The sequence below is a fragment of the Eucalyptus grandis genome, chromosome 4, assembly GCF_016545825.1.
Source record: "Eucalyptus grandis isolate ANBG69807.140 chromosome 4, ASM1654582v1, whole genome shotgun sequence".
NCBI classification, from domain to species: Eukaryota; Viridiplantae; Streptophyta; class Magnoliopsida; order Myrtales; family Myrtaceae; genus Eucalyptus; species Eucalyptus grandis.
In genome coordinates this window covers 38,590,460-38,609,286 of record NC_052615.1, presented here as the reverse complement: position 1 = coordinate 38,609,286, position 18,827 = coordinate 38,590,460, and the positions used below count along the sequence as shown (strand labels likewise).

Here is an 18,827-nt window from a genome sequence, read left to right as displayed (position 1 = left end):
AATGAGTTACTATTGATCAACCAAATCGTAGTGTTTTATAAGATACATATTTAAATTTTCTCCCCCACATTTCAATTTATAGACATTATAAAAAGAAAATGCCTAGAATAGTAATATAACAAAAATGAGGATTGGGGTTCTTCTTAATATAGTGTAAGTTTTCGTCAAAGTTTACCTCCAAATAATTGAGATATCAACTCTTGATTTCGACGAATGAGACCAGTCCTCCATTGCGAGACTTTAATTACAAACATTAAAGGCAAATATTTATTTATTTCGAATTCGCCTTTAGTTATAAATATATCTAGAGGTGGCAATACCCAAGAAAATAAATTTATTTGCCTCTAAATTTCTTATCAAGGGCGAAATGATGACTTCAAGGGCCAAATACTTGACTCTTTTTTTTTTTGGTCGGTGGCCAAATACTTGACTTGGAACGTGTTACTTTGTCGTGGCACTTACTCTGTCTTTCTATATTAACGGATTCAATGTGTCGGTTTTCCTTAATATATAAAATATCAATGATTTTGTATGCGAAAAATCAAAGATTGATCTCTTAGAAAAATAAGTCAAATCAAAATATTTTCATTATCAAGAAAAATATTTAGATATAAATTATTATCGATAACGAATTATTTTTTTTCGTTACTACTCATTTCTCTAAGCAATTCATTTCGGTCATGATTAGGAAAACTTTTCTCAAAGTAGTGATTTTTTGGTCGATGATTAATTCTGCCCAATCAAAGCAAAGAAGGCACGAATTTAAGATTGCCGATTGCGTGCGGTTTCCGCATGCGAAAATTGACGTGATGATCCGGGCTTGTTGAACTCGTGGGCTCTTTCTACCCACGTTTGCTGATGTCCACTCGTGATGGACCAATGCGAATCGAGCTTTGTCGGACGATTAAGGATCGAGATTCCTTTTTCCTTAATAAAGCCAATGATGTTTCTCTTTTCCCACTCCAGTAATAGCTAACGAGGCTTCAGATTTGACACCCGAGTTTTACTTTCAAGTATAGTTTGGCGGATCGATAGATCACCAAACGATTGATATGCGTGCAATAATTTTCGTATACGTCTCCAACTAAAAGCAATTTTTCGGTAAACTTTTTTCGTTTTGAATGTGAAGTTTTACCCGACGTACGTGAATGGGATGGGATTGTTTATATGTATCATGAACATATTCAAACGAAAAGATTGGATATTCATACTAGCGTCTAACTGCGATGCGCTTTTCCTCTCTTCTTCTCCCTTTTTGTCAACTACTCCTGTCTTGTCATTAGATATTTATGCAATGAAATGGTTATGAAAGATCTTCAATGGTAAGTGGGTCATTAAAGTGGTGGAGTGTTGATTGATGGATGGCCAAGACCCTTTTGATTTATATTGACTTTTATGGAGAAAATTACCTAAAGAGTAATAAATTTATTATATCGATCAATTCAATCATAAACTTTTCAATTTGATCAATCTAGTCCTAAATATTTTGATGATTTGATGGTTTGAAAGGATTTCACTAGCAAATCATCAAAATGTTTGGTACTAAATTGAAAATTTTATAACTAAATTAGTCGTTATTCAATATGTTTAAGATTTTTTAGACATTTTTCTCAATTTTTGCATTTCATTTTACTTGTGTTAGTTAAGAAAATGGCTAGGGTGAATGAAAAGAACCCAAAAAAAAAAAAAATTACTATGTAGATGGGGCAATAATTAAGCTTTGAATTAACTTTCATATGGTAATTACATTTCATAAATTTATTAATCTGGGCATACCTATTGTAACTTACAATCATGATAGTTATGCTGTAAAAAGATTATGTTGTGATTTCAAGATGTCATCAAGCACAATAATTTGAAGATAAATCCCGATATTAATTCCTTTATTTTTATGTCAATAAAATTCCTTTAATTTTGTTCTATTGTCTTCTGCTTGTCAGCCACACGAGAGTTTTGCTTTTGCTTCGTTTTGGATATAAGTTTCGATGACGTCCTTCTCATTGAAAGTACATCGTGACAAAGACTTTTTATTTTCAAAATAGTTGTTTTTCTAAAAATAATTTTCAAAATAGATTTCTCTCTAACCATTTACCAAAATAAACTTCATAATCACCTTTACCTTTCTATTTTTTATATAGAGAGGCAACGCCGAATTAAAATCGAGTGGTTAGATGCACTTATACTCAGACTTTAATTATTTATGATAAATTGATTCAAGAAGAAAGTACAGATCATGAAAAGTCTTAGAAAGTGATTTTAATAATTTAAGAGAGAGGCGGTAAAGATGACTGAGATCAAGCGTGTGATGATTAGGCAATCTGGCCAAGTGATGTGACATTGAGAAGTTCGTTTTGACACATAGTTTAGGGAAATATCTTTATTGGGTATTAATTTTTTAAAAATGTAGCCGTCTTCAAGAGCCGTGCGGTAGTGAGAAGTCTATTTTGACATATGATTTGGGGAGAGATCTATTTTGGGAACTATTTTTTGAAAGAGATCTAATTTGGGGGAAAAATCCGTCGCAACACTTATAATTTTATTTCGAAAAGGGTTTTTCATTAAATCAATTGTCGGTGTAAAATATAAGCTACTCTATCATTATTAAGTGATTGATATATGGAAGAATTCAGTTGGAAAACCAACTATACACATATGTATAAATCATCTAACAGTGAATATTAATTGAGGGCCAAATAAATAATTAAAGAGGAAAATTGACTTCGCCGCTTTCATGTCTATCTTTCTTTCCACAAGTCATCAAAGTCGACGTGACTCATTTGTCACATCATCAACTTAACAGAATACATTATTGACTAGCACAGAGTTGATTGGGAGCACCTTATTTTGAATATGGATATTTATATATATTGACTTTCGTTAATTAAAGGTTGTTCTAAAATTTGATCAAAGCAGCACAGTATGTAAGTATCTTTTTTAAAAGTTCACTTTAGAACGAATTCCCAGTAAGATAAAGTACCATTGACGCACCGGCCTAGTAGTTGGTCGAGGGTCAAAACTTGATTTGCAAAAGTCGCAAGTTTGATTTTTCCCATCCTCCTATTCCTAGCTCAGAAAATCCCAGTAGTTTGCAATGGACAAGTTTGAGGTTTGGCATATTATCCGTCGCGACGTTCTCGGTAGCATCTGGTGGAGCTGCGATGAGGAGCTCGCCCGACAGCCCTGAATCCCGGGCCTTCTTTCTCTCTCTGTTCTCTCAATAAAAGAACTGAAACTGAGCATTATCCTGCCTGTTAAATAAAATTTTATGTCCTGAGTTTTGTCTGTTGATTGAGGTGAGGCTATATATGTCAATGCAATTAGAAAGGGTGTGGCAATAGTGACTTTGGTTAATTTGGTTGGGAATTCCCACGTTCTCACAAGCAACTAAACCCATATGTATGACAACTGTTCGTTCATTAATGGATTCCCTCACAAATCATAATGATGCCTTGAACAAGAATAAGAATTGAGTAGTACAACTAAGAATCTCGAAAGGTTAGTTGCAGCTTCACAAAGGAAGAAGTCATTGGCCCCCCAGAAAAAGAGAGAAAAGAAAAAGAACACTGCCGAATACACAAGGACATGATACCCACCCGACACATTTGGTATTTCTCCCCTTATAGGTCGATGAGTGTTATGACCTTCAGATTCCTCCGATTATGAAACCTCGTTGTTGGACCATGAAATCTATCTTGTGACAAAACACGATATCCGCCCTCGAAAGGGCTCGAGGCGATTTACTTCGTTGTTCGAACATTAATTTTACCTTGATGAGTTTGGATCGAAGAGAAGGACAAATTAATGCAACCAGTTTTGTGCAGCTTTTTAAGTCCCTCCTAGTCCATCTAATAATGCACGGATTCGTGCAACTAATGAAGAGACAAAATTGCTTTTTTTCCGCACTTACCTCTATTTTATCTCAATATTTAATAACATAAAGTATATTTAGGTCGCCTTTGTCTCCATTTTCATTCTGTTCCTTTCTTATCTCCTTTCTTTTCTTTTTCCTTATAAATTATTCGAATCTCTTCTTAACTGGAGCACTTAATCGCCAAACAAATGCGACCAGACTCCCCCGCGCCCGAGCCAAGAAAGGTAAAACACATCAAGCACACTTAAAGTCTCAGCGCTCACTATTACATCTAAAATCAGGTTTAACTCTTTAATGAATAAACCGAACGAAAGAAAGAAGACGGTCGCAGCCGAACCGCTTCCTATCGAACACAGTCGACAGAACCGAGAGATTTTTCTGGCACTTCCAGAGCACGGACGACTCTATGATCTTATTGATCGCATGATAAGCATATAAGATGATCATTGCGATCCTCACCTCCTCCTCCTTCAGCAAGAGATCAGAGGTGGAGTTCGCAATCAACAGTCACAGCTCACGCACAGCATCGTAATGTACGAACGAGGGATTAAGTAAAGTGGATGAAAACTAGGAACACGAATTGCGTGCATGTGGGGTGCGCCGATCAGGGGCGGGATGGCAAATTGTAAGTTGGGGGGGACTGAACGGGCGATGGGGGGGAATTTTCATTTTCACGAATTGGGACAAAAGGCCACGCACGTTCTCTCTTATCTCTCTCCCTCAATCCACAAACCACACACTACAACACTACCCTCTTAAATTGGCGGGGGCCACCTCCCTCCACCCCACCTCCCAGCTGTACCAATGTGTTGTTGTCTGCCCCCTCATCCCTACTTTGTGGGGGCCCACCTTTCTCCACCCCCGTCTCGCCAGCTTCAGGTGAGGCTCGTCCTTACTAGAGACTTGTGAGGGCCGGCCTTGCCAGCTTCAGGCGAGGCTCGATCTTGCTGGAAGATCAGGCGAGGGATGGACTTTCGCCTAAGGTTGGTAAGGGCAACCCTAGCCAATCGTCACTTGTGCCCGGTTGCTAATCATTGTCAAAACACAATAATCAACTAAGGAAGAACGAAAAGAAGAACAAAAAATATTATAATAAAAAACTATAAGAATTGTTCACACCATAGTCAATTGTGTCATGTAATACTTCGACATCCACATCAATAATTTTCAACCAAAATTAACTGGATAAATTATATTTACAAACTGTCAAAATATTTATGACCAAATTGAGAAATTTAGGACCGAATTGCCATAAATACAAGTTTCTCCTACATTTCACCCTATTTCAAGGAGTTATTTCTCTCTCTCTCTCTCTCATAGATTGAGAAGTTATTACATGGTCTATGGATCATGTATATCATTTATTGAGTGGGATATATTGTGAGATCCACATTATCAATAATGTTTGTGATCCATGTGGTCCATGGACCATACAATCTCTCTCCCAAATCGTCTTCTTGAAGCTAAAAAGAATTGCTGGAAGGATGTTGTTACTTCCTCGAATGAGATAGTTGCATGAGGCTCTTACATGTTCTACCTAAACCTAAGGGTTAGTTCACAAGGAGAAACGTTAACAAAACCTAACAATGTCGGGACCAAGGCACTGTCAAGGACTCAGCTATATAAGCTGTATCGACGACTTCTTTTCCCGAAAAGGGAAAAAGTTTAAACCTAAACATAAGGGACGAGGGACCCGTTACATTAAATGTAACGATGAAAGAATTGGGTGCAAACTAACTCAATCATGAAGGAAAATTAGCCACGTCACCAACCTAACCCCTTTTTATATTCATGTTCGACATAAAATGTGGGGAAAATCCAGAATGACAGTTGTGTTCAATTTCTCAAAAATGATTAAAAGTAGATATTATTTCAAATAAAAATTCAAAATAATTATGTCAGTTTCAAATAATATTCTAACATCGCCAGCCGACCAAATCTTTCAACTAGTGAAAGGTATTTTTGTTCAAAGATAATTTTTGTAAGTTTTTCTTCCTTTTCTTCCTTGTTGTATCTTCTTCTTCATCATGACCTCGTCATGACCTTGCCAGCCGCTGAGTCCGAGACCCTAATCATCCTTGACCCAATTGAAGAAAGTGAGAGCTGAGGCATAATTCGATTGGCATCTCAATAAAGTCCGCAAGATTTCATCATTACACGGATGAGAAAGGAACGATTTTAGGTCATCACGTAAGAGCGCAAGATGGGGACTTGAGTTCTTGAGAGATGAGCAAATGAGGTCGACCAATTTGCTACGATTTTGGGTCTTGAAAAGCAAATCATAAAGGGGACTCAAAGTTGTTAGTTGGCCGCTCTTACCCACAACTGGCAAAGTCATGGCGAGAGAGTCCTCATCCACTGCCACAACGGCCTCCCCAAATCTAGGCAAGGCTGGGTGAGGGTTGTGACTCTCATTGGCGATGGACAAGGCTTTGTGGCCCGCACCCACAGCTTGCACCAGTATCGCTTCAATACCGAGGTTGGTTATTCTTGCATATGGCTCTAGTTGCTAAGGTTGTTGCTTTGGCCACTCTTCCTTGTTCATCTTGCTAGACGAAGAAGAATATGTATAGGGAAGAAAAGACAGAAAAAAGGAAAAAAAAAAAGTTTGTCTTTAGATGAAAAATGCCTTTGACCGGCCAGAATATTTCATCAGCCAATGAGGTTAGACCTTTTTTTGGAATCGCCATGACTACTTTAAATCCTTATTTGAAACAATATTCACTATATACTCTCTTTTGAAAAAATAAAAGTAATTCAGGTCATTATTTGAAGTTTTCCCTAAAACGTGGTTTGATTTCCAATAGTATAATTTTTTTTTTAAAAAACATCCTACCTTAATTTGAAAAAAATTACTAAATGAGTTCTCAACTTTTCAATTTTGTCAATTTAGTTGTAAATCTTTGCATGCCATTTCAATGTAATCCTTTTATGAATTTTTTGTCGAAAATGGCTTGTGTGACGGTTTAGTCATCATTAGTCATCCTATGTAGGATATCTACATGTTAGCAATTTTCAGCAATAATACCTAAAATGATTCAACATAGTTATATTCTCGTCGAGCTGTTCACATGTGAAACTCAACTTAGATGGAAAGGGGGAGCGTTAATATATATGTTTGATATCCTATCCGATGTCTATTTTTTCAACAGTTTAAGTTTTTTAAATAAAGACTGTTTGACAATAGCAAATTCATTTCTCCAAAAAAGAAAAAAAGAAGATAAAATGCACGGAACAAAAATGAAAATGTTTGACCTAAGTCCCACGTTTGATTGGAGTTTAAATGCTTATACATTGTTACAAAATTTGCACGTTTGGTTCGGATGGATGAGTAGGAACAGAATCACAACTGCAAGGTTCAATCCCTTTTTCCCATGTTTGGATCAAATTGCGATCATGGAATCCTCAATTCCGAAAGAATGTTGATTCCGCCAACTTTTTTTTTATTTTTTTGGTCGAAATTCCACCAACTTGATGGAGTTGTTCTTCCACTACTTAAGCCATGGAATCGACTTCCATTTCAAAGCTAAAGCTATTTAGGACTACATAATTCATTCGATTATAAATAACAGCAACTCATACTAGTAAACAAAATCAATAAAATATTGATAATTAGGATTGATTATTATACTTTATATTTTAGGCTTCATAATCATCTCAGACATTAGATTCTTAGAGGGTATGCATAAGATTAGTTGACTTACTAACTATTATTAGATAACATTAGATCAATTATTTATCATTCAATTATAGCTATTGTATACTACATTAAGTTTCCATTTTAAAAATTCTCAAATCTATTCTAAATCCAAAATTAAATTTATGGTCATCTTTCTTTTTATTCCTTTCCCACCATGCTTTTCGTACGACAAAAACAAATGAACCTTTATCCCATTTCATCGTCACGTTTGTCCTTTACCAAATTCCAACTATTCCTTCCTATTGGAGATTTTTTTTTCATTCATGTGTGGTAAATTAAGACAATCGACATGTAGAGAGCATTCTCACCACAACCCTTTTGGATATTTTTTGATATTATCAAATTATTTTCTTCTTTTTTTTGGATTAAACTACTCTAACATCCATCAATTTGTGATGAAATTGCTCCACATACCCCATGTCTCGAAAAAGAAAGAAAGCTAATCAAACACCGCGTTTGGATACACCGTAGGGGTGTGCAACGGGAACCGCCCGAACCGGGAACCGGCCGGACCGGACCAAACCGGTCGGTTTTGGGCGGTTCCCACGGTCGGCGGTTCGGTCCCCGGTTCCTAATCTTGGAACCGGTGGCCGGTCGGTCCGGTTCCCGGTTTCAAGGTGGGAACCGGACCGAACCGGACCGACCGGACCGAACCAAACTTTTTTATATATAATTTATATACATAGAATTAATAAAACATATAAACATGATAACTTATTGCAACCAAAATTGCAATTTGAGGTAGCAACCTCTTATGTGGCCAAGAGACCATTAAAATCATTTTTATTACTCTTTTATTTATAGAAAAATCTCGTTGATAGTTTCGACGTGGGACTAAGACTTCAAGAGTTCCCGTGAATCACACAAGTGAAGTTTGAATATTTTGCACGTGGAACACGTGTGATTAGTTTTGTTGAATCGCCCGAGAATCGAATTGAATTGATCACCAAGAACGTGATCACTCTTTAGTTTTTAGTGCAAAAAAGTATAGTTGATTTTTTTGGACCGGACCGGACCGGACCGAACCGATGGAACCGATGGTCCGGTCCGGTTCCCGGTCCTAGGACCAAACGGTCCGGTCCACGGTTCGCAATTTTGGGAACCGGTGCTCCCGGTCCGGTTCCCGGTTCCAAGGTGGAACCGGACCGAACCGGGAACCGATCACCCCTAATACACCGGGTCCAAAACAAGGAGTACAAAGAGCATTGATGAGGCAAGAAAGTTCGATATGATATACACTTGTAGAAAGACCCTAATGCGACTTTCTTCTTTCTGGCCGCCTGGGGAGACTTAAATACAAGTCAAATGAAAGAAGACTAAGCGAAAAAAAAAGAAGAAGTCAAAGAAATAGTTTTTTCTTGTACCAAATTGAACAAGAGAACACATGAATTTCTCTGAAAACCATTATAGCAGAATCATTCTCGTAAGCCATGATACAGTGACGCTATGATTAGGTTGCCGTTGGGACCAAACGAAATGTGGGTACATCAATACAGACACCTCTATGTATGTGTAAAGTGTCAATTAATTGACCTCCCTATGCCGGTTTCCAATCACATGCAGTCTTATCAAGCCATGGTCATGTGCCACCGACACCTTCCCTTCTCGACAGCTACATACCATCGTTTACTCCGACCAAGAAAAAATAGCGATTCTTATTGCCTGGGCGCTAAATTATTAAATCAAGTCTGTGGCTAGAAATATTGAGGATTACCAGGGTAAATGACGGGGGAAGTTTCTGAAGTTTTGCCAATATTCAATACGGTCCTTTATAGGAAGGCTCCATCTTCTAAACTCAAGTTGAGATTCTCTCTCTCGATCTGATCTGGAAGTCATTTGTTATTTTCATTTATTTTTTTTTTTTTTTTTTTTTTCTTTACAGGTTGCTGATGCTCTCTTTCGCTTGTTGGACATATTTTTCGCTTCCATCGTTAGCAATTAACCCGTTACTTTAGATAATCCAAATCAATAAATCCAATGGGATCAAGGATGAATAAGTTCTTGCTGCACTAGGAACAAATATACAACTTCTTCAAGCTGTGGAAGCTCTTAACTTCCAATAAAATGAGAGCTCTTTTATCCCGATTTAGATTTGGGTGTTCCTTAAAGATATTTCTATGCTCGTCCATTTTTTTTTTTTTTTAATCTAGACTTAGATTAGGAAGCGTTTTCAACCTATTTTTGGTGTCTCTATACAATGATGATAGACACTGAGCCTAGCTATACACCATCCACCAGGTAAGAAATAGCTTTTGGAAAAGGAGATTATGGTGTGTGATTAACACTTATTACGATGTGAGATTTGGCAATCAATCGTTGTTTGTGTTTTGTTGCTTTATTGTGCTTTTTGAGATTTTTTTGTTTTGAACCTCTCATTTATTTTCTTGAAATTTGAAGGAAATATTTGCTTTCGAAATATTTTCTTGAAATCCCTTACAGATTTTCATTCAATATAATCTCTAAATTTTTCATAAGCAATTAAATACAATTTTTACAACTATAATAATTATGATATTGTATCAGCAAAAGCTCGATAAATTGCTTTTATACTAGAGCAAGCGATAGTAGTCTATTTGTTGTTATGCCATAGGACAAATGAGTCAACCAAAAAGAAATAGTATCCTATAATGGAGTGGATCGATCTCGAGATCACCAATTTGATCAGCTTCAAAATAAATTGTCAACTCCAATGTAAGATGAGCATAAAAGTGAAAATCATGAAATAACATACCTTTGACGTAGCAAAGAATTTGAAGGACTACAACAGAATGAGTCCCATGGTTGCAATCATGTACTGACTAATCATATGAGCAGCATAGGCAATGTCAAGTCATATAATAGTGAGATATACAAGACTACAAACCATATGTCGATAGAGTGTACGATTCTAAAGAGCAATTTGTTGATGTCACATAGATTTGGGCAAGTGCTTAAGCTGGTGTAAGGGAAAAATGGAGGTGGATTGATGTAGTAAAGAATTTGAAAGGCTACAAAAAAATGAGTTATACATGATGCATACTAACTAATAATGTGAGTAGCACAAACGATATCGGGTAAAGTAATAGTGAGATATACTAGACTGTGAATTGGTTGTTGATAGAGTGTAAAATTCGAAAGAGGAATTTACTGACGTGGTGAGGGCTTGGGCAAGTGCTCAAGCCCGCATAAGGGAAAAACACAGGTGCATTGAGCTCTCTGATTGGAACACTTTTTTATTTTTATTTGTTTGTTTCAGCTAAAAAGTTATATAATTATAAAAATGAATGCTGAATCATTTTAGGGCTTTGTATTAGTATGTTTGCTACTTTATCTATGAATCTTATAGTCTTCAACCATACATTAGAAATTTCGGATCATTTTATCAAATTAGTGCTCATAAATTCCAAATGTCAAAGTGAAATTATTAGTAAATATTAACTTTGTGAATGAGCATTTGGGTAGGGTGGAGCCTCAAGGACGTTGTTTTGCCTTTTGGAATTTTTTGCCCATGCTCAGCCTGCAGGCCTAAGGCATTCAGCCAAGCTCGGCCATTTTTATCTATCGGTCGCCCGCTTATCGATCAACTCTACAGATGTGACAACAATTGAGATTAGTGAGGAGGATTTGTACTAATGATGAGATGGCGACTAATTCTCGTCCAATTGGGTGGCATTAATTGTGTCTGAGTCCAAGTGCGGCGATTAACCATTCTACACGGATTAGTACGACAGTAAACCTCTCTTCATCTCTCTTGTGCTCTTGAACACCCAAACATAATACACTATCATCATAAGATTGGTTTTCCTAACGAACGCCCTCATTCACTCTTTGATTTGATGACTAATAGGAGAATCAATAGTTAAAAATCTCAAATCAAGAGCTTATGACGCAGGACAATGTCTCCTGTACTCACCCAAATTTAAAAAATTTCCATATCCCAGTTGCAAAGTAGATCTCCACAGGATGGGAGGCATAAACCATAACCTAACCCTGGTTAAGTCTACTACACATGGAGGAGGTTGATATTCTGATTCCCCTGCATTTCAAATGTCAAGCTTGTTCCAGCTCAAAATGGCTTATTTATAAAGTCCACTTCTCAGAGAAAAAAGAGAGAGAAATTAAATGAAACTAATGTGAATGATCAGCAGTCAGGTCTAAGGTTAAAAAAAATACATACATACATATGATAATAATAATTATATTTTATTGATTTTTGGTGGGGTTCCTGGAGATAAAGAAAGAAAGAAAGGGGGATAAACAGAATCTGCTGCGGTTCTGTGCGGGGCAAAACACTTGGGTGGTGTCAGATTTGAAAAAGTTAAAGCAAAGCCCAATAATGGAAGGCCACGTCACCCCAGATTGGAGCGTCTGTTAGGTTTCTTATTATATTTGATATATATATATATATTTATGATATATATTGTATAGATAAAATAATTGCTCGAGCCTCTTGAAACAGTAATGGGTCACAGCCATCATGGGTGGCACTGCTTCCATTTCCATTTCTTTCCTTTCCTTTCCTTTCCTTTTTCTTTCCTTTTTCTTTTTCTCTTTATTTTCCTTTTTATGTATTCTATTGAGGATTAAGAAAAAAATAAAGAAAAGGATAAAGTACAATACGCTTGTCATGGCCATTCGCTACGACTTCTACGCATACGTTTACAGCTGTGAAAAGCACGCCAAACCCTCTCTCTCTCTCTCTTCAGAATTATTCATAAATATTTTATATACATATTATACATCAAGGGACACGTCATGTCAATAATAATAATAGGCAGGACTATGAATTTTCCTCCATTGATAATTGGCCCATAAAGGATGGGATTACAAATAAGGGACACGCGCACATTCAAACTCAATTGAATAGGAAAAATCAGACGGTATCTAGAATAGGATGTGTTTCCGTCCGTCCCCGATCAGGGAGAATCATCCGGGTCCCGTGCAAAAAATATTCTCGAAAATTGAGAAAAAAGATTAAGCTACCTCGCACCTTAAAAGAAAAACAGGGGGCTGGGGATGGGGGATGACAACGATGATAAATTTTCCAATCTTGAAATTCAATATTTTGTCAAAGCAGAGTTGAATGGAATTTGCCACGGGGGAGCAGAAGGAGCCCATGAATGTCCTTTTAGGCGGCGTACTTGAAATGGTGAAATTGGGGTTTGCCGATCTCATTGATTTTTTTTTCTTTTATTGCTATTACTATTGTTATTTTTAATTTATTTTTTGAGGGGGGATTAAAGGAATAAAATAATAAAAAAAGGGGGGAAAAAGGGGGTGGATTTTTTTAAGGGCTGGTGAAATGGGGGTTCTAACAATTATTAGCAGCAAAGTGAAGTCGCTGACAACACAGCATCTCCTTTGTTTTATCACATTTCCATTCATTCATTCATTCATTCATTCACTCATTCACACCCATCTCTCTGTCTCTCTCTCTCTCTCTCAATCATCATCATCCTCATAATCGTAGTCCCTATCTCTCTCTCTCTCCATCACTTTCTCTCTCTACAACCCATCTCTTTCTTTTTACTCTGTCCATTTTTTTTCCCTCAAATTTTTCATTTTTTTATGCTTGTTGTGTGTGCTACAGTGCAGAGTTGATGATTATGCTCCCTTCCTCTCTCTCTCTGTCTCTCTCTCTTTCTTTACTGCAACCCCTCTCTCCCCTTCCCTCCCTCTCAACTCTCTCTCTCTTTCTTTTCCGAACTGAAAAGAACACAAAAACCAAAATCTGAACCCCCCTCCCTCCTCTCCCTCCCTCTTCTTGCACTAACTCGTAGGAATTCTCTCTTTCTCTCTCTCTCTCTCTCTCTCTCTCTCTCTCTGCCCCTCCCCTTTAAACATCAACCTCAAATCTCTCGACCCACTTCTCCTTCTCCCTCTCCCTCCCTCTCTTTCTCTCTCTAGGCGGAGCTGCTGATCAAAGTGACCATCTTGTTTTGGAGCAGCAGGAGAGAGGAAGAGAGGAAGCGAGGAATCAAGATCTGCATCTGCATGTCATTCTTGCAGCCCCCCTCCGCCCTTTCTTGAACCCAATTCAGCTTCAGGAGGGTGGAGGAGATTAACCTCCGGAGCGATGCAGCAAGGAGGAGGGTCCCACTCCCACTACGGCGGCCCGCCTCCCCCGCAGAGCCCCCGCCGCAGCAGCAGCCACCGCCGCTGCGCCCCCGCCCACCTCCACGGCCGCTCCCCACCACCACATGGTGGTTGAGGAGGCCTCCCCGATAAGCAGCCGCCCGCCCGCGCCCTCCGGCCTGGACGAATTCCTGCCGCTCTCGGGCGGCGACATGGACGCCCTCGCCGCGGCGGCGGCGGCGGATGTGGGCGGGAGCAGCGGGGGTGGCGGCGGGAACCGGTGGCCGCGGCAGGAGACGCTGGAGCTGCTCAGGATCAGGTCCGAGATGGACGCAGCGTTCCGGGACGCCACGCTCAAAGGTCCACTCTGGGAAGATGTCTCCAGGTAGGAATTCACATTACTACTTCCCAAAAGTGATGAAATTGAATCTTACTTTGGACTTAATTGCTGAAATCATGTGAACCCCCCCATTGCTCTAATAACCATCATCATCATCATGATAACATCATTATCAAAACGTGTTTTTCTCATTTCGATCTTTAAACGGAACCCAACTCCTTCAATCTTCCTCAGATGATTATCTCACTTTCAAGCAATTCAACCTGTCCTTGTACCCAGATGGGTTCTTCTTCTTTCTCCTTCTTCTTCTTCTTCTTCTTCTTCTTCTTCTTCTTCTTCTTCTTCTTTCTCTCTCTCTCTCTCTCTTTCCAACACGACTCACGAGCTGTTGAGCAGGCATCTGGGCATCTTCTCATGTTTTCCCTTCTCTCGAATTCGAGAGATTTTTATTTGTTTTGGGTGGGTTAAGCTTTCTCCAAATTTAGAAATAGGCCAAATCAAGTGCATGAGCTCTGGACCAATCCTCTCGCCTCCTCACTCTCTCTCCTCTTTTTCGAGAATTTTTATTTTACATGTGGATGCGAAAAGCATCTTGATCTGTACCCCCTCCTTCTCCCTCCCTCCCTCCCCTTACTTCGAAAAATACTGAAAATCCCGAGAACAATTCTCAGCCCCCGAAAATTCAACATTTTTTTTCCCTTCTCTTCACAACTTTTTCCCCCTCTCTAGGTTCTTTGTTTAGGACTGCACTTTCCAATTATTCAATAATAATAGCGACACTCAAGTTTTTTTTGTTAATGGTTTCAGCAGTGGGCTTAAGTTGTCATCAAGTTGGGTCACTATTTTGCATTTGGACGTGTCTCATCTCATATCTCTTTCTCTCCCTCTCGCTCTCGGCTTTTCTTATCTCCTTTTTTTTTTTTTTTTCGCTTTTTGGGTTCGTATGATCTCCTAGTTGTCTGCTACTTGACAAGACGGAGATTACAAGCCTTGATCTGGGATTTTGATCTCATGCATGACATCAATCTCCGTTGAGAGAGAGGGAGAGAGAGAGAGAGATTCACTAAGCAACTTATTTTTTTAATGTTTGTTTATGGGACTGTGGTTGCAGAAAGCTAGGTGAACTCGGATACAGAAGAAGTGCCAAGAAATGCAAGGAGAAGTTCGAGAACGTCCACAAGTACTATAAGAGGACCAAGGAAGGCCGTGCTGGTCGTCAAGACGGCAAGACCTACAAGTTCTTCTCCGAGCTCGAAGCCCTCCACAACACCGCCGCCGGGGCCACCGTCGGAATATCAGCAGCTTCAAGTGGTGGTGGTGCTGCTTCTGGCACTGCAGCCCTGGGCGGTCTCTCGGTACCCCCAGTTTCGATCGGGATATCGTTCGCCAACCCCGTCCCAATCTCCACTGTCCGCGGCCAACCTCCTGTCTTGGCGCATCCGCCGCCCCATACCCACCACATATTTGCACCCACAACAGCACCCGGTCTGGCTACCAGGTCGGCAGCCACAGCGGCGATGTCAGCTAGCCCGATGGGAATGATCTTCTCGTCAAACAGTTCCTCCTCGTCTGGGAGATCGGAGGAGGACGATGATGACGAGGAGGATGAAGAGGAAGGTGAGCCATCCACCACGGGCAGTAGCCGCAAGCGGAAGAGGGGGCCAGGAGAGACGAGTGGCAGCGGCGGCGGAAGCCGCCGTAAGATGATGGAGCTCTTTGAGGGACTGATGAGGCAGGTGATGCAGAAGCAGGAGGAGATGCAGAAGAGGTTCTTTGAGGCCATAGAGAAGAGAGAACAGGATAGGTTGATTAGAGAGGAGGCGTGGCGGCGGCAGGAGATGAACAGGCTGGCCCGGGAGAACGAGATCGCGGCTCAGGAGCGCGCCGCCTCCGCCTCAAGGGATGCAGCCATTGTCTCATTCTTGCAGAAGATCACAGGCCAGACGATCCATCTGCCGACCATGCCGGCTACCATGCTGGCAACTGTGACGACTAGTGTTCCGCCTCTCTCTCAGACCCCGCTGCCCAAAACACAGGTTCGACCAACCCATGCTGCTCCTCATCCACAACCGCCGATGCCACCACCTCCAACGTATCAAGAGCAACCGCAGCAGCAGCGACAGAACATCGAGGTTGTCACGCACCCGCTGCCCGCTTCGACTGGAATAATCATGGCCGTCCCGGAGCAGCAAGTGCCGCCACGGTCTCAAGAACTCATCCTTAGTGGCGGAAGTGGAGGGGAGCCGTCATCCTCTTCGAGGTGGCCGAAAGTGGAAGTGATTGCGCTGATAAAGCTGCGAAGTGGGCTTGAGTCGAGGTATCAAGAGGCTGGCCCTAAGGGGCCGCTCTGGGAGGAAATCTCTGCCGGCATGGCGAGGATGGGGTACAAGAGGAGCGCCAAGAGGTGCAAGGAGAAATGGGAGAACATCAACAAATACTTCAAGAAAGTGAAGGAAAGCAACAAGAAGCGGCCCGAGGATGCCAAGACCTGCCCGTACTTCCACGAGCTCGATGCCCTTTATAGGAAAAAGGAACTTGGTGGTGGTGGTGGCGGCGCCACCAGCGGCACAGCTGCCACCTCCGGGTCCATGGGGTTTAGGGCCGAGCCGTCTCCGAGTACGGCGAACTTGGAAGCTCGCCCGGTAATTGCTCAGGATCAGCCGCCGCCGCCGCCACCGCCGCCGGCGGCGGCACCGGCACAGGCGGGTGAGCCCGAACGTAAAGATGGAGGGGACAATTCAGGGGCACAAGAGAGGACGGTCGAGGAAGGAAATGGAGGATCGCTTAAGAAGGTAACATTTTCTTGTAAAAAAAGTGAGAAATGTCCATGTCTAATTCCATCATTTATGATCGAATTGTGGATAATTTGGTTAAAAAAATTTACGTCTGTGGTTGATTCAATCCATGTTCAGTTTGAGGGCTGATTATTTTTTTGGGATTTGAAGCCAGAAGACACCGTGAAAGAGCTCATAGGGCAAGGACAGCATCAAAATCAACACTTGGACTCGGATCAACAGCATTTAAGGGTAAATAGCGGTAATTACAACGATAAAAAGATGGAGGAAGGCGACAGTGATAATATAGAAGATCAGGAGGAAAATGAATTGGAAGAGGATGATGAAGAAAACGAGGAGGATGAAGAATTGGAGGAGGAGAGGAAAATGGCCTATAAAATCGAATTCCAGAGGCCGAACGCATCAGCGCCCCCAAATGGCGGAGGGAATGGGGCGCCGTCGTTTTTAGCCATGGTTCAATAGGCCTCCACCGGTGCGACAGCAGTTGGTGGTGGTGGCGGCAGTGGCAGTGGCGGAGGCGGAATCCACCACCCTGCAAGATTGTACCATATACACACATGTATCTGCTCAAAAAGCTCTTTTAAACATACCTTTTGAAATTATTTTTAAGCTCAAAGCCTAATAAATTTAACATTATTGTTCCTTTTTTTTTTTATTAATCATTTTCCCCTTCTCAATTTCCATCCTTTCTTATTCTTCCCTCCAAAACACCCCATCCTTCTTCATCATCTGTCTTCTTTGGTAGAAAGTCGAGGAGGAATTTTTCACCGGCGGAGTTCTTCGAAGGCACCATTAGAGTTTCCATCGCGACCGCCCCCCTCTCTCCAATTCGTTTAATTCATTTGGTGAATAAGATGCAGCAACTTGGGAGGCAAAGTGGAAGGAAAAATTGGCATCGAGAAAGGAGGAGAATAAAGCTTTTAGTGAAGAGGAAAGCAGCATTTCATTCTTGAAGAGGTGAGAGAGAGAGAAGAAGAAGAAGAAGAAGAAGAAGAAGAAGAAGAAGAAGAAGAAGAAGAAGAAGAAGAAGAAGAAGAAGAAGAAGAAGAAGAAGAAGAATTCAGAGAAAGCCACTTGAAAGGAGAGGCACATGGAAGGGAGAAGAAGAAGAAGAAGAAGAGGAAGGAGTTGATCTCCTTTGTTCGTTTCTGCTCGATATAATTGCTTAGCTTTGGATTCTCTCTCTCATCTTCTTCGGTTGTATGAGCTCAAAAGCAGCTGGGTCTTTTGTTGTTTCTTCATCTCACTTTTGATTTATTGCAATTGTATAATAACTCTCATTGTCCATGTTAATTAATTTAACCCTTCCTTCAACAATTCTTCCATCAACTTCGGTTGTCTCCATCTTTCGAGTTCCTGCTTTTGTTTATTCACCTGATGAAAGAAGTGATTAAGCTAATTAATGTAAGGAGGATCTGATGTTATGTCAAAGTGGTGCCATCTGCCTTTATTATTATATTATGCGGCAGACCATAAGCAAGAGCGGTCGTCATTTGGTAACTTGTTATTTTCGTTTTTCGCCAAAGATGATTCCAAGGGTTAAAATTTCTCGTGACGAAATTTATGACGGGCCAATTGGAATTTTCGGGTTAGAGACACAGCCGGTATCTGATGAAATTCCCACGAATTATTCGCCATGTGATTAGGTACTTTCCTAACTACATCATGCAGATGATATGGATTTCGATTATTCTTTCGATTAACATGTAAAAAGCTAACGTTGCCCTTCCCTGCCTTCTACGAAATGTTCTCTGGCTTTGAGAGAGTTTAATGTGATGATCCGGCCATGTTTTAATGCTGGTTTTTCGGCAGGAAGTGTCGGCGTTTCTATGTGTTGTACGTAACAAGATCATAAGAGAAACGATGGCAATTGTTAACTTTTGCCGATTAGTACCATGATTCGGTTAATTGTCTGTCTGATGTTGGACGGATTCTCTCTCAAATCGGGCGATCCCATCGGATGAATTTAGTTCTCGGTAGCTTTCAGATGCGCATGAGCTGCGGTTGTGCCAGTGGAAGTATCAAAGCTTTTATATATTCGTCCAACTAAAAATTTGAGTTCCCATA

General features: G+C 40.5%; 1 protein-coding gene across 3 annotated transcripts; it reads left to right on the top strand.

Annotated features, from left to right (window-relative positions):
* Positions 1-13,283: 13,283 nt before the first annotated feature.
* LOC104443278 (trihelix transcription factor GTL1) lies at positions 13,284-17,784 on the top strand. Of its 3 annotated transcripts, XR_005550500.1 has the most exons (4): positions 13,286-14,010; positions 15,077-16,757; positions 16,911-17,319; positions 17,506-17,784. XR_005550500.1 is itself a non-coding variant. In XM_039311409.1 (3 exons), exons 1-3 carry the CDS (start codon positions 13,751-13,753, stop codon positions 16,924-16,926), a joined length of 1,953 nt encoding a protein of 650 aa, XP_039167343.1. In that variant the 5' UTR covers positions 13,284-13,750; the 3' UTR covers positions 16,927-17,074. The 3 variants fall into 3 exon arrangements, 2 of the variants coding, with proteins under 2 accessions (XP_039167343.1, XP_039167342.1); XM_039311409.1 differs by lacking the exon at positions 17,506-17,784 and having other exon boundaries at positions 13,284-14,010; positions 16,915-17,074; XM_039311408.1 differs by lacking the exon at positions 17,506-17,784 and having other exon boundaries at positions 16,911-17,408.
* Positions 17,785-18,827: the final 1,043 nt, after the last annotated feature.

What these genes read in the sequence shown, in the direction of transcription:
- LOC104443278 (XM_039311408.1), top strand. Translation starts at nt 13,751, where the DNA reads ATGGTGGTTGAGGAGGCCTCCCCGATAAGCAGCCGCCCGCCCGCGCCC. An exon ending in CTCTGGGAAGATGTCTCCAG is followed by an intron (nt 14,011 to 15,076) that starts GTAGGAATTCAC and finishes CTGTGGTTGCAG; the next exon opens with AAAGCTAGGTGAACTCGGAT. An exon ending in ATGGAGGATCGCTTAAGAAG is followed by an intron (nt 16,758 to 16,910) that starts GTAACATTTTCT and finishes TGGGATTTGAAG; the next exon opens with CCAGAAGACACCGTGAAAGA.